The sequence below is a fragment of the Eubalaena glacialis genome, chromosome 4, assembly GCF_028564815.1.
Source record: "Eubalaena glacialis isolate mEubGla1 chromosome 4, mEubGla1.1.hap2.+ XY, whole genome shotgun sequence".
NCBI classification, from domain to species: domain Eukaryota; kingdom Metazoa; phylum Chordata; class Mammalia; order Artiodactyla; family Balaenidae; genus Eubalaena; species Eubalaena glacialis.
Window position 1 is genome coordinate 57,687,301 of NC_083719.1, and position 15,174 is coordinate 57,702,474.

At 45.7% G+C, this 15,174-nt stretch overlaps 1 protein-coding gene across 1 annotated transcript; it reads right to left on the reverse strand.

The window, feature by feature from the left end:
- Positions 1-497: 497 nt before the first annotated feature.
- On the reverse strand, positions 498-2,934 carry FOXD1 (forkhead box D1). The gene has a single exon (XM_061187899.1). The coding sequence runs from the start codon at positions 2,543-2,545 to the stop codon at positions 1,112-1,114; it is 1,434 nt and encodes a 477-aa protein (XP_061043882.1). The 5' UTR covers positions 2,546-2,934; the 3' UTR covers positions 498-1,111.
- Positions 2,935-15,174: the final 12,240 nt, after the last annotated feature.

Consider the following 15,174-nt stretch of genomic DNA (forward strand, 5'->3'; position numbering starts at 1 on the left):
GTTTTTACATATATATACAATATTGTGCTCAAAAAAGAATGGTAGTTAAATGGAGTGGGAAACTCGAAAATAAGTTTTAAAGTTCTGTAAAATTATCAATATCTTAAAGAACTGTGGCTTTTATTTTGAGTAGGCTCAATGCTCTTCAAAATGGAATCAAATAAGATTTGAAATGTATACCAAAGTAACTTTTATTTGTAGTCGTTTAAAAACAATTTCTGATCTCCTGCAATGGTTTTGACTTAGAAAGTATAAATGAAAAATCATGGCATGATGCTTTTGTTGTCTTTGAAAATATTTTTCTATTTCATAATGGGTTCCTACTTATCTCACAAGGAAACTTTAGCAGAAAAGACTAAGAAGGGGATGACTGAAGCCGATTCTTTTTGAGAATTTTCTCTGAAAATTAAGCATTTATTTCTGAAAAAGTGTAAAAATCTTACATTAGAATAGTACAATAATAATTGCCAGTCAAAATTTACAATACTCCTTGCAAAGAATACGAAGTAAGTACAAAATAAAAATTCCTCATGTCTATTATGATACAAAACACAGGTTAAAATAAGAAATGATAATTCTGACTTTTTTCCTTATGTAAACATGTTAATCATTTTTTTCTTTTCATGAAAAAGTACACCAGACAAGTGTCCTCAAATAAAAACTATTGCTTCTCTGGCATTCCTCGGGACCTTTACTATTTTTGTATTAATCTTCTTTTGAACATTATCGATCTTTTTTTTTTCTTTTAACGCCTGGACCTGAGACTCTCTAGACCTCAAAAAGGCTTAGGTTTTTAAAAATTTCCCAAAGTCAAGGAAGCCCCTTGTGCCTAGACAGGGCGGATCCCCACCAGCACCCTCTTCCTCCCCGCCCTAGGTTGGGGGGCTGCAGCATAGGGCGACTTTGCATAAATAAGGGACCTGCAGAGCCGAAAAGCGCGCCCTAGCAGTTGCCAGACACAGTCTCATATGAGAATCCAAAGCGGTGGAATGGGGGCGCGAGGTCGGAAAGGGCCGCGCCGGGAGGAGGGAACAAAACACAAAACCACCCAGATGAAAAGAGGAGCCGGAATTCCTACCTTCTCTTTCTCAAGCGCGCTAACATAGCGTTATTAACAATTTGAGATCCTAGCAGTAAAGTTCTCGACACTGGACAGGGCAGTCCCTTGGTGCAGAGTCCCCAGGGCGGCGGACGAGGAGACGGAGGAGGCGGCGGCGGCCGCGGCGGCCACGAGGGAGCGGGTGAGCGCGGCGGCCGGCCCCACGGCCGCCTGAGCCGCGCAGCCGCCGCCGCCGCCGGACCCGGGCGCGGACGGTGTCCCGGGAGAGGGGGAGGGCGAGGCCTGCACGGCGACGGCGGCCTGCGCGGCGGCGGCGGCGGCGGCGGCGGGGCCCAGGCTGCCCCCGATGATGCTCTCGATGGAGAAGGGCGAGCGCGCCAGCGCCGAGGCGCCCGGGCCGCCCGCCTTGGCCGCCGAGGCCTGCAGGGGGCCGGGCAGGGTGGCGCCGAGCGGGTGAGGCCGGTAGCCGAAGGCGGTCCGGGCCAGCTCCGCGGCCGCGCCGTGGGGCGGCGGGGGTGGCGGGGGCGGCGGGGGCGAGTGCGGGTGGAAGGCGGCGGCGGCGGCGGCGGCAGCGGCCGCGGCGAAGAGGGCCGAGGGCGGCGCGTAAGGCGGCAGCTGCAGGCCGTAGCCGCAGCCGTAGGGGCCGTAGCCATAGGCGTGCGGGGGCGGCGGGGGCGCCGGCGGGAAGAGCGCGGCGGCGGCGGCGGCGGCGGCGGCGGCTGGGTCCCCAGCGCCCCCCGCGCCCCCGGCGCTGCGCAGCAGCAGCGACTCGGCGGCGGCGGCGGCGTTGGGCGGGAGCAGCGGCTGCCGCTTGAAGCGCTTCCTCCGGCGCAGGAAGCTGCCGTTGTCGAACATGTCGGCGGACTCGGGGTCGAGTGTCCAGTAGTTGCCTTTGCCGGGGTTGCCGGGCTCGCGGGGGATCTTGACGAAGCAGTCGTTGAGCGAGAGGTTGTGGCGGATGCTGTTCTGCCAGGCGGGGAACTTCTCCCGGTAGTAGGGGAAGCGGCCGCTGATGAACTCGCAGATCTCGCTCAGCGTCAGCCGTTTCTTGGGGCTCTGCAGGATGGCCATGGTGATGAGCGCGATGTACGAGTAGGGCGGCTTCACCAGGGGGTTCTTGGCGCCGCCGCCCGCGCTCACGCCGCCGCCCCCGCCGCCGCCCGCGCCCGCGCTGCCGCCGCAGCCGGTCCCGGCCCCTGCCACCGGGGCTGGGCCCGGGGGCGCCGGCGAGCCCCCTGTCCGCGGGGCCAGCAGGATGTCATCGTCGTCGTCCTCCTCCTCCAGGTCCTCTAGCTCGTCTTCCCCGGCGTACGAACGCCGCCGTCGCCGCCGCTGCGCGGGGACAGCCAGCCGGGGCACGCCACCGCCGCCCTCGTCGTCGTCCTCCTCTTCCTCGTCGTCTTCGTCCTCGCCCTCCCCCACCACGTCGATGTCTGTCTCCTCGGCGAGGCCGGAGGCATCGGACATCTCCGTGCTCAGGGTCATAGCTGTGGCGCGGCGGCGGCGAGGTGGCCCATAGGGGCGCCGGGCTCCGGGCTCCCGCCGCGCCCCAGCCCAGGTCCCGGGCGGCTGGCCTGGCCTGGGGGCGCCACAATGGGGGGCGCCGCCGCTGCTCGGGCTGCGCGGCGGCGGCCGAGGCTTGCGCTGCGACTTTGTAACTCCTGCGCCGCCGCGGTAGCCCCAAGACCTCCGCGCTTGTTTGGCTCCGCGCGCACCCCGCCCGGGCGGGGGACTTGATCTTCCTCCCTCCCAGCGGCCCTCGCCGGCTCAGTCGAGGAGGGGGTGCTGGGGCTCCCGGGCGAGCAAGTCAGAGCGTCGGGCGCCCGGGAGGATGCGGGACGGTTGAGAGTCTAGGGACAGAGACCGGCGAGGAGAGGGCTGAGTCCAGGAGAGGGCGGACCTTTCCTCTGCTTATAGCAGAAGGAGGCCTGTCACATGGTGTGCACGTCAGAGCGCTACCGAGGCAAGGGAAAGGAAGCCTAGGAAAGCAGCCCCGCTCGGGAGAGAAAGTTCACCCAGAGGAGGGAGCAGCAACTGAGAAGAGGGGGGAGGAGACAGGACCCCACCATTCGTTACCAAAGGGGCTGAGACCTGAAGTACGCGCAGGCCCGCGGTGGTCTGACCAAGGGCCGATGCACGAGTTGAGTTCCCAGTCTCCTCTTCAATTAGCCCTCAACCCAAACCTCAGAAGCACTCCCGGGACGCGACGGTTTGACCACTCGATGGCCTATCGGAGCCATCCAGCCAGGAGATAACCACGCCGTCGTCTGAGGTGGTCCCTGGGGAACGGCCCTGAGGTCTGCTGCGTTGTTCCATATCCCCCAGATAGGGCGAGCGGCTCCCCACCGAATCTGATGAGAAACCCCCCAGTTTAAGCACAATAATAATTGTTTATTGACCTTTTAACCTGTCCCCTTCGGTTCTTCTCCAAAGACGTTTGTTTTCCACCATCTGTTAATAAAAATGCTGTTAAGCTGGCGTTTTAGTCACTTATCTGCAACTGAATGCCCTAGAAACTTGACAGCTAAACTAAGCCGCTCTAATGAGAGGATCTGACAAATTTCATGGAAGTAAAGAAAGTAACCATTGAATGCAGAGAAGGAGTAGAAATTTTTAGTGAAAACCCAAATACACACCAGAAAATGCATCTAGGAACAACTTTAAAAAGTTCTTTCACAATGGGGTAAGGGATTCTATAGTTATCAGTAAGAGGAACGTTCTAATCAACACTCCACAGTAATCTCGAAATACTTAAATTACTAAACGTGTACACATATCTCTACTCAGCCAGGCTTAATAATAGAAACTACAATGATAAAGACTTTCACACCAGCTTTAAAAAAAAATTTTTTTAATCCACTAAATATTTCCAATAGGTACTGGTGAGAAGAAACGAAATAATTTTTAAAAAGAAGATTCAAGTTCTGTTCAGCCCAATTTTCCTTTTCAGGTGACAAGGTAGTGGAAATATTTCAAATACGATGGTATTTTAAGTACACCTATCTTTGTCACCAGCTGATTTTATTTTGGCTAGTGGGAAAATCCTAATAGTTTGTGGAATTCATACATAGCCATACCTTTTGGATTTTTGCATTTCCTAAAACTTTTATTTCAAAGTGGGGACCTTGCCTCAAAATTTTAGCTTCCTGATTAAAATGATCACTTGCCAAGAACTGAGGATCAAAAATCAATGGCTTTATGTAGGAACAATCATCAGCTGCCCTTGTGTATATCATTTTATGGATCAAGCAGTTTTCACGTTTCCAAACGTTTCATTACTCCCCTTATCAATTACAGAGCCTCAAAAATAAACTGTTACCCCACCTAAGACATTTTTAAATCAAGTTTTTGTTGCTCAGGACAGCTATCAACCAGTGATAGTTACAAATGACCCATAACGTCCATCATAGATCTTTGGAAGATGTATGAGAATGCCTCAAAGTCCTAAATAATTTTTCATTGACTGTCGTTTGATACATGGCTGAACCATCTAATTATTGTAATGGGTTCAGCATTAACCTGAGCCAACATTAATCAGCACTATTAATCAGGCATTACATTGCTTTGTTGATGTAGCCAGGAGTCCTTACCAAGGGGTTCACTTTTACATTTGAAAGTTTGTTTTATAAGTACTCAGTCGATATCTAAATAAACACCATGATTTTCGCTGCACTGAGGGTTGGTGTGTGGCGAAGTGTTTAAAGCTGAAACGGAGAGGAAGAATTTGTTCGCAGACCCTTAGTTACTTTAGATGATCAGTTACAGCCGTCATTCCGTTCTGCTACCACCTCCGTGGACTTGTCTGACCAAGGAGGGCGGGGAAATTGACTTTGCAGTTCCGTTTGTAACCTTGCCCGAAGGTTCTTCCCCAAAGGGTTAAGAGCTCATCCCTGAAAACCTTTGAAAAAACGTGGCAAGTTATCTTCTGGCCACTCAGGGGAAAGTGTTAGGATTTACTGGAGGTTAGAGCGGAATATCAATCCAGGAGAAGCGCTGCAAGGATAGAGAGCGTTAACGGAGATTTGGGTGAGCTTTACTAAAGCCTCGTGTTTGTGCACGCCACTTGTTCTGTTTGCCTTAGTTAAGCTACACGTTTGTATACCACCTTTAGCTCCGCGCTCGTGAAATTCCCCAGCGCGGAAACCCAAGCGTTTCTTCTCCCGCGCGTCCCCCTTTCGCCTTCCTTGTCCCCTACCCGCGGGCCTTCCGTCCTAATGGGCTCCCAGCTCTCGGCCTCTGCTGGGAAATCTCCACTCCCACCCCTCAAGCTGGTACAAGATCAAGAAACTTTTCCTTGTCGCGGGCGGGGGACGTCGCGGCGACCTCCCACCGGCGCGCCCAGCTCGCGCGGACGCGGAAAGCGGCGTGGCTCTTGCGGGCCGGGCTGTGCCGACATGGGGGAGGCCTGCCTCCTGGCGGCGGCGCGGAGCTGGCCGGGGCCTGGCCCCGAGCCGGAACGCGGGAGGCAGCGGGCGTTTTACGAGTGTGCCAGGTGGGCTCCCGGGCTTTCCTCCCCCAGGGCTTTGGGCGGCAAGGCTTTTTCTTTCTCGAGGCCTCACGTCGCCTTCTCTACGGCAACTGGAGGCGTTTCCCTAGACTGCAGGTTTCGGATATTTTCCCCTGGCGGTTTGGGCGCTCCAGGAGCCCTCCCGGAGTTATCGGGGATAAGGCGCCGCAGGCGCAGAGGAGGCGGCTGAAGCCTCGAGAGGCACCGCTTCAGCCCTTTGCCCTCTGGCCCCGGACCGCGAGCTCCACAAGGTCCAGGGGCTTCCTTCGGTGGGCGAAGGCTGGCAGACTCGGGGGCGTAAGCTCCCGGGCGGGAAACTGGACTACTCTCTCCGGCCCCTAGCGCATCCCAGGCGTTTACCCATGAACGTGAACGTGAACGCGTTTCCAAATTACGTGGACATTTGGGGCTCTCTCTCCTCCAAGAGTCTTTCCACTCGCCTGTATTGAGATACTACTTTGTGCCAGGCAGTCTGGTTTTTGGAGAGCGTAAAAATAAAAGGAGAGTTCCTGGTGTGACTCATGTCTCATGGGGAAGCCAGGTAAACAGATAATTATTATGCCTACTGAGAAGTGCTTTCTGAGTACCCCAGCCTAAAGTGGGCGATGCCTCGGGGTCCCTGCCTGTCTTTGGCTCTGTTCTTTCATCCTGCGCTGCCCTTCTTGTGGCTGTATGCGTCTTCTCTTGTTTTTTTAAACGCAAGCGCCCGGAGGCCAAAAAGGGCTCTATTCGTTGTTTTTTGTTTGTTTTTCGGTGTGCGCGTGTTCACATATGCGTCGCATATAACTTGCCATTTTAAGTGTAGGGTTCAGAGGCATTAAGTACATTCACCTTGGTGCAACTACCGCCACTATCCATTTCCAGAACTCTCACATCATCCCAGACTGAAACTCTGTACGGGTTAAAGAATAACTCCCTTTCCACCCCACCCCACTCCCCCCAGCAGTTTGGCAACCACTATTCTACTTCCTGTCACTATGAAATTGACTATTCTAGCTACCTACCTCATATAAATGGAAGCATACAATATTTGTCCTTTGTGCCCGGCTTATTTCACTTAACATAATGTCTACAAGGTTCATCCATGTTGTAGCATGTATCAGAATTTCATTCCTCAGGCTGAATAATAGTCTGTTGTATATTATGTATACCACATATTGGTTATTCATTCATCCATCAGTGGACATTTGGGTTGTTTCCTCCTTTTCTGTTTATTTTTGAATTTCCACTTACCTAGCTCTTTGTAACACTCTGCATGCACTAGGCACTCAATAAAGATGTGTCTGTTAATTTTCCTACATCCCTTTCATTCCAGAAATCCTCAAAGGATCCCCATTGTTTTTTGCTGTGCCCTTCTGGATTTGTCACCTTAACTTGCTCACAATTTTGAGACTTTCAGACTCAGACTCTGCACATTATCTTCAGTTTAAAAAAAAGTAGGAGTTAAGACTCTGCCAGAATTAGTTCCTGGTAAAATTAGTTCCACACACACACACACACACACATATGCACACTTTTTACATCCTTTTTACTTTTTATGCCTTCTTACCTGTCCTAAATCCTTGAGGGCCCAAGATGATTTTTAAATGTTTCTCTGGCTGTGCAGGCCCTCCACTTCACCATTCTCCTGTGGTGTAATATTACCTGCCATGAGTGTTGGTTCACACGTGCCACTAAGCTAATTTCAAGATCACAACAACCAGTCAAGTGGGTACCTCATGTGATGGCTGAGGAAGCAAAGCAGGCTCTTGAGAGTTGCCGCTGGCCATTATGGAGGCATAAATGGCAGAGCAGAACCTTCCAGCATCATGTCCCAGTTCTAGCGGCCTCTCCCAACACAGGACTCCATGAGCCAGGCTCTTTCCACCACCCAATCTACTTCTTCAGGACCAGTTAGGTAGTCTGAAAATAAGTTCAAGGCAAGGTATTACTGGCTGACAGCGGTTGGCACCTCTCTCAAGAGTAGATGCATTTTAACCCAGGGATTCTGTTGATAAAATGCCGTAATCCGGTTTCAAATGGTGCATCTTCAGGCAGTGTAGTTGGGAGGTGAGATTCCTTTGTGAAGAAGATATGTTAGTGGTCTCCTGGGTCTTACTAGGCAGTCTATGCTTGCACAACAGCTCCTTAAACAAGCATTTCGTGGCCTGAGCAGGATTCAGAAATCCTCAAGAATTCAGAATGTCAGCAAAGGTCTAAATCTGTGTTTTATAACAGTAAAATTATTTACACTGACTCAGGAATTTTCATTACTGCAGTTCAGCTGGACTAGCCCTCCTGCCCCAACACACACCAACACAGACTTATTCAACTCTGGGTCTCAGTGGTTTGCAGGAACACACATTTAAATTTTGCACCCCCAAATCAAAAGTTCAAAAGATATTTTTATCGTGAATTTAATTGCAAAATATACACAACTCCATTCCAGAAAGAACTCCTCCATTTGGAAGTCATCTTCAATACAAGACCCTCAAGAGTCCGTGTGTGTGGTGCTGTAATCATCTAGTGTTTATTTACACTGTTTAATAAATTAATTTCCTGGAAATATATATAGTACTTTAAATTCTAATATACGAATTTAGAAATAATATTACCACATCTAGAAAGAGCACACATAATAATAATAATATTAGCACATCTAGAATTATTTTTTATTTGTAGTTCATCCAGGGGCTGTCTGTGAAGAGAAATCTCTCTGCTTGGGAAGAATGGGGCTCTCTAAAGTGATTCTAGGGGTGCAGCTATCTACAGGACACACTGAAAATGAAAAGAATTCTTACAAGACCATGAGAAAGCCTTGTCTTGAATTGAAATTTTTTTGTGTGCTTAAAATGTATACAGTGACCAGCCTCCTCCCTCCCTCCTTCTCTCTCTCTCTCTCTCTCTCTCTCACACACACACACACACACACACACACACACACACACACACACTCTTTTTAGCCTGATGTTCAGGCTTAAACCAAGGCTGAACTACATGCTCTACATATGCAAACACACCAAAAGCTCGATGTCTGCCCTCAGGGGCAACCCTGCACCTGACACCATGGTCTGACATCAAGCTGCGGGAAGTGAGTAGAGACAGGGGGAGGTTTGTTGCAGTCAAGTACAAACATAGTCCCCTGTGCAGAAAGCACTTTAGATGTCTTCCACTAGAGGCACATGTGAGTGAATCTCCTTTGCTAGAAAGCTTTGGTTGGCAGCCTTCCAGAGCAGAAAAAAACTGAGAAAGGTCCTAAACCCAAAATTTACAGAAGAGTAAATGCAAATAATGATCAATAGTTAAAAAAAAAAAAAAGACATGCAAATTAGAAAATGATGAAATGCCATTTTCCTCTATCAAATTAGCAAATTGCATGAGGGTGATGGGCGTGATGGTAGGAACTCAATCATATGCTGCCTTTGTAAAGCGTAAAGTGGTGCAAACCTTCTAGCAGACAATTTGGCAATACAAAGCTTGGATCTTAAGTGCCATCTTCTTTGATTCATTTATTCTAGGATCCTATTCTAAGGAAACAACCAGAAATATGAACAAAGATTTACGTACAAAAACATTTGTTGCAGTGATTTTTTCAAAGGGAAAAAATTGGAAACATTCTAAATGCCCAGGAGTTAAATATATTACTATATATCCTTAAGGTGGAATATTTTGTAATCATTAAAGATTAAGTCTGTGAACTATTTTAATAACTTGACAAAACTTCAAGATTAATGGTAAAAGTCCAGAGAGAAAATTATATGTAATACTTTATCAATTATTTAATATACTATACATGTAAATTGTATGACTGGAAGGAAACACACTAAAATGTCAACTGGTTATTTCCAGGAAGTGAAATTATGGGTGGTTTTTATTTTGTTATTTATATTGTACTTTTCTATATTTTTTCCCAAATTTCTCACAATGAGCAATTTCCAAATTGCTGAGTTCAGACACCTGAAGAGCACAATTAGTGTGAAAGAAAGACTACAAACTGAACGGTTTATATAATCTGAAGCATGATTACTGGAACAGACACCAAGAATTTAAAGTAAGCATGATAAACATCTTAAGGAGGAAAGGGAACTTATTAGTAACATTAAGCAAGAAAAATAATTTTTTAAAACCCTAGTGGGAACACTGAGTATGAAGAATGTAATAGACGAAATAAAGAACAAATCAATGGAATAAATAGCAGAATGGGTACAGCTGAAGAATGGATTGAATTTGAAGATCAATTTGAGGAAGTCTCCCAAAAGCAGCTGGAAAGGACAAAATTCTGGCTCATGAAATCAAGTTAGTGAGTTGCAGTCAGCATTGACAGAGAATAGAATCAGATGGGATGGCATAGGATGGGATGATGGGATTGGAGGAGATGGAATAGAGGAGAGTAGAATAAAAAATAGCACTGAATGACACATAAAAATGCTAAGAATAGTTTGTGAAACTTTTACTTCAGTTATTTTTATATTTTTTTAATGTATGTGTGTGTACTGAGTTGCCATGTAAAATGAAATCTGTCAGTGCAGGTCACAGTAAAAAAATGTTTGACAGCTACTGTTTTTTAAAAAATATATTTATGCTATGATCTTGCTATTCTTTTCTACCTTCTCTGGAATTTTGCTCATAAATTATCATTTTTCTCTTAATGCTCATCTCAGTTTACAAACATGTTCCAACCTCTTGTATCTAAAAATAAAAACATGCAAAAATGTTCTTCTCTCCTGAATGTGCCAATGCAAGCTAGTGCCCCCCTCTCCCCTTCCGTTCATCACCTAATTTTTCAAAAGGCTGGTTTGTCCACATTGCTTCCAACGTCATCTCTTGCCCACCTCTTAGACCCTCACAGTGTCATTCCAACTCTGAACACCATTGCTATATTAATCAATGTGCCATGGAAAAGTCTGACCATGCACATTTAGGAAAAGCTGAGTTAAATGAAGAAGGCAGTTGCCTTTACTGCAGCACTTTGAGTTTTTACGTATAAAGTGCATTGTGATTCTTCCAGAGAGATATAGATGCAGTGTAATATTTTCCAAGTTTATTTTACTATGGAACACAAGTTTGGGAAATGGAGCTCACTGAAATAATATGATAAAGAGTTAACAATGATTTTCTAATGGCCCAGAGTAAGGATTCCTCTCATTTATTTACTTAACAAATATTTATTGTCTACCATGGGGCAGGTACTGTTCTAGGCACATGGGATATATAAGTAAACAAATGGACAAAGATCTCTGCCCTAAGGAGTTTTATATATTTAGCAGGAGAGAGACAGACCATAAGAAATAAACAAAATGAATATATTAATAGATTACTTCTATAGTATGTTAGAAGGTAATAGATACTATGAGGGAAAATAGTAGGGGAGGTAAGAGGGTTGGGAATGGTGGCGGTACAGTATGGAAGAAACAGGTAGGTTACAGTTTTCAATAATGAGCAAAGACTGGGATAATGATACAGCTGGATGTCCGGGGGAGGAGAAATCAAAGCAGAAGGAATAGTTAGGGCAAAGGCCATAAGGCAGTGAAACGGAGCAGGACCTTATGGTCCTTCCCTCACCCCCCATGTCCTCAGCCTGCCTTTTGTCTGTGGAAAAAGTTTAGCCAAAGAATAAGTTTAATCAGAGAAGTGAGAAAAATGCAGAAACAAAGGAAAACAGTCAAAGGAGACCAAATAATACTAGTTTGGTCAGTAAGCAAAGCCAAGGATCTTTATTTCCTCCCCAAGGGCTATAGATAATATTCTGAGCCATATCCTGTGAGCTGTCTTATAGATACTGAAACCCCCATCAGGTGGAAGAAGTGAACTACATGATGACCAGACTGTAGGCATGACATAAGCTGCCACAATTCCGAGAATTTGCTTCAAAGAAATGGAAACAAACTGACCCCGGAACTGAAGACTAACTGTACCTAAAACAATCAAGATGACGCTGGTCAGACCACCGCATGATCAATTTCAAGATGCCTGTCAGAGCTGACGGTGCTGTTTCTGCATGTAGCCCCCTCCCTCCGTCGATAAAAGCTCTTGCCCCCTGGTTGTCGGGGGGCGGAGGGGGGAGTTGGCCTTTGGACAGGAGCCCACCCTCCCTCCACCCCCCACCCGTTGCTGGCATCCAAAACAAAGCACACTTTCCTTTCCATCAACTTGCCTCTTTATTGGCTTTTGAGTGGAGAGTAGCCGGACCCCACTTTCAGTTACAGCAGGACCATGCTTGTCATATTCAAGGAGTGGCAAGTAGGCCATGGTGGTCTAGTGGAGTGAGCAAGGGGGAGAATGATACAGAATGGAAGAATAGGAGATGAGGTCAAAGGGGTGTGGGATGCGAGGAGGCAACCATGCAAGGCCTTGTAGGCATTAGAAGGACTTGGGCTTTTACTATAAGTGAGATGGGGAGCAATTGTAGGGTGTCAAGTAGAGCAATGACCTGCTCAAACTTAAATCCTTAAATCCTATAAAGGGTCCCTCTGGCTGTTCTATTAAGAATAGCCTATATCAAGCAAGGGAAGAAATAGGAAGACAAGTTAGGAAGAGACTGCAGCAATGAAGGTGAGAACTGCTGGTGGCTTAAATCAGGGGGATGGCAATAGGGATGGTGAGAAATGGTTGAATTCTAGATGTAATTTGAAGAAGGAGCTCACAAGATTTCCTGACATTGAATACAGGCTATAAGATCAAGACAGGAGTCAAAGAATCATCTCATCTGGTCTTTCCATGGCATTTTTGGCACTGCTCCATCTAAGCTTCTTTTTTTACTCCTTCCTCACCTGAATGTTGGTGTTCCCCAAGATTCTGTCTTCAACTCTACCGCATTCTATATTCTATGTCTTGGTGAAACTATCCACCCTCATAGCATTATCTGTTATTATTAGGCAAATAATAGTTCCCCCATGTGCTGCAGTGTCGTGTTTCCAGCTGTGTGCTGGACGTATCTACCTGGACTTTGTGCTGGCAACTCAAACGCTCTCTTCTGACTTCCAAACCCACTACTCCTTCTGTATGCCTCATCGCTCCTATATCAATCTTCTTGCCATCTTGCCAGTAAGAACCAGTTGAGACTCAGATCAACTCTGATTCCTCCCTCACTCTACAATGTCTAGTTTGCTACCAAGTCCTTTCAGTTCTACTTTCTACAAGGCCTGGCTCAAATGCTGTATCCTCAGAAATCTTACCCAACCTCAGCATTTTTAAAGTATTTCTCCTACAAGTTTTATAGTTTTAAGCCTTAAATTTAGGTCATGATCCATTTTGCATAAATTTTTGTATATGGTGTTAGGTATAGATAGAGGCTTATTTTGTTTTGTTTTGTTTTTTGCATGTGTATATCCGATTGTTCCAGCACTGTTTCTTGACAGGCTAGCCACTGAATTGCCTTAGCATCTGCTAGTGGGAAGGCAAAATGGTACGACCACTTTGAAAAACAATTTGGCAGTTTCTTAAAAAGTGAAAAATACACCAACTACATGACTCAGTCATTCCACTCCTAGCTATTTACCCAAGAAAAACAAAAGCATATGGTCATTCAAAGACTTGTATGTGATTGTTCATAGCTGCTTTATCAGTAATAGCCAAAAACTGGAAACAACGCAAATGTCCATTAACAGGAGAGTGAATAAACAATCTGTGGCATATCCACCCACTGGAATACTACTCAGCAATACAAAGGAAAGAACTATTGATACATGCAACAAGATGAATGAATCTCAAAATCATTATGGTGAGTGAAAGAAGTCAGACAAAAATGAGTATATTCTGTATGACTCTACGTATATAAAATTCTAGAAAATGCAAACAAATCTAGAGTGACAGAAAGCAGATTAGCGGTTGCCTTGAGGTAATGGGGGAAATGGGAGAATGAATTACGGAATTACATAGGGGCACAAGGAAAATTTAGGAGTGATGATTATGTTCATTATCTTGACTGTGGTAACAATTTCATAGGTGTATACATGTCAAAATGTATCAGATTGTACCTTCATCTGCATCTTCTGCTGCATCCACAATGTTCTGACTTGGATTAGTTATAGGTGACCTCTTTTAGAAGCTATATATCAGCCATCTTTGCATCCACATGCAGTGTGTAGCATGTTTCCTGGCAGGCTGTGTTTAGCAAGGCTTTGCTGGTACGAAACAAATATAGATAAATCAATTGTTCTGCTATATAACAACTGTAACTAGATAGGTGGGCATAATGACTATTTTAAAGGTATTGATATTTATGAGTTTAATGCAATTATGATAAAAAAATTATCACGGCTTTTTAAAACTTCATTCCAAGGTTGTATCAAAGAATAAATGAGTGAGAATAACGAAGAATATTTTGAAAAAGAAGAGTGGTTGGGCATTAGAGCTTGCCTTAGATATTACTATGTAGCTCTAGTAATCAAAATAATGTGGACTTCAAATAAGAGTAGACTGATAGTGCAAACTGTAGAGTCCAGAAACAGGCCATAAACTGTGAACGTGGACTGCTTAGTATATAACTTTAAATGTGGCACAACAGAATAGAGAGGAAAGGAAGGAATTATTCAGTAAACTGTATAGGACAGTCGATTAACTTTTCTTGGGAGCCAAAAAAAAAAGTTAGACACTTAGCTCATATATCAAAACAAATTCCAGGTGAATAAAACTGGTGGCTCTTTAGAAGTGGGGAGAGGATGGCAAGGATATTTCACTTGGGGAGAGTTTTTCAAAGTTTTTCCGTGCTTTGTCCTCCTCCATCCCCCAGCTGTAATATTTTGGTTGAAAGTAAATGCAAATGATGAAACCGTCTTTTTAGATGAAACCATTTTTAACAAAAATATAGGAGTTATTTATTGGATCTTCGAATGGGCAAACCTTAAGTATCAGAGAATGGAATAAATCATGAAGAAAAAGATGGATAGATTTTGCTACATAAAAACTGGGTAAAAATATATAGACAGAGGCAAAGGGGAAAGATCAGATGGGGAAAATAATTGCAACAAATGTGACCAGTGGAGTTTTAATAAAGTTAAAATAGTCTTTACAAATTGATTTTATATATATATATATATATATTTATTTTTGGCTGCGTTGGGTCTTCGTTGCTGCGCGGTCTTTCTCTAGTTGCGACGAGCAGGGGCTACCCTTCGTTGCAGTACGCGGGCTTCTCATTGCGGTGGCTTGTCTTGTTGTGGAGCACGGGCTCTAGACGCGCGGGCTTCAGTAGTTGTGGCTCGCAGGCTCTAGAGCGCAGGCTCAGTAGTTGTGACACACGGGCTTAGTTGCTCCGCGGCATGTGGGATCTTCCCGGACCAGGGCTTGAACCCGTGTCCCCTGCATTGGCAGGCGGATTCTTAACCACTTCACCACCAGGGAAGCCCTCCAAATTGATTTTTAATAAAAATAATGGTATTTGAAAAATGGACAATGAATGTTTGAAAACTGTTCCACCTTGTTTATAATTACATTAACCGCTAGTCACACCTTGTTTATAATTACATTAACCACTAGTCAGAGAAATGCACATTACTCTGACGCTATTTTTCCCCCAAAGTGGGGAAAAGATACCTAAGGCTGGTAAGGTGTGAGAAAACAGAGACTCCTATGGCTTGCTGATGGGACTGGAAGGCATTTGGCAGGATGTAGTAAAAGCTTTAAAATG

Bases quoted from the DNA above. Each gene is read 5' to 3' on its own strand.
- FOXD1 (XM_061187899.1), bottom strand. From the start codon at position 2,545: ATGACCCTGAGCACGGAGATGTCCGATGCCTCCGGCCTCGCCGAGGAG.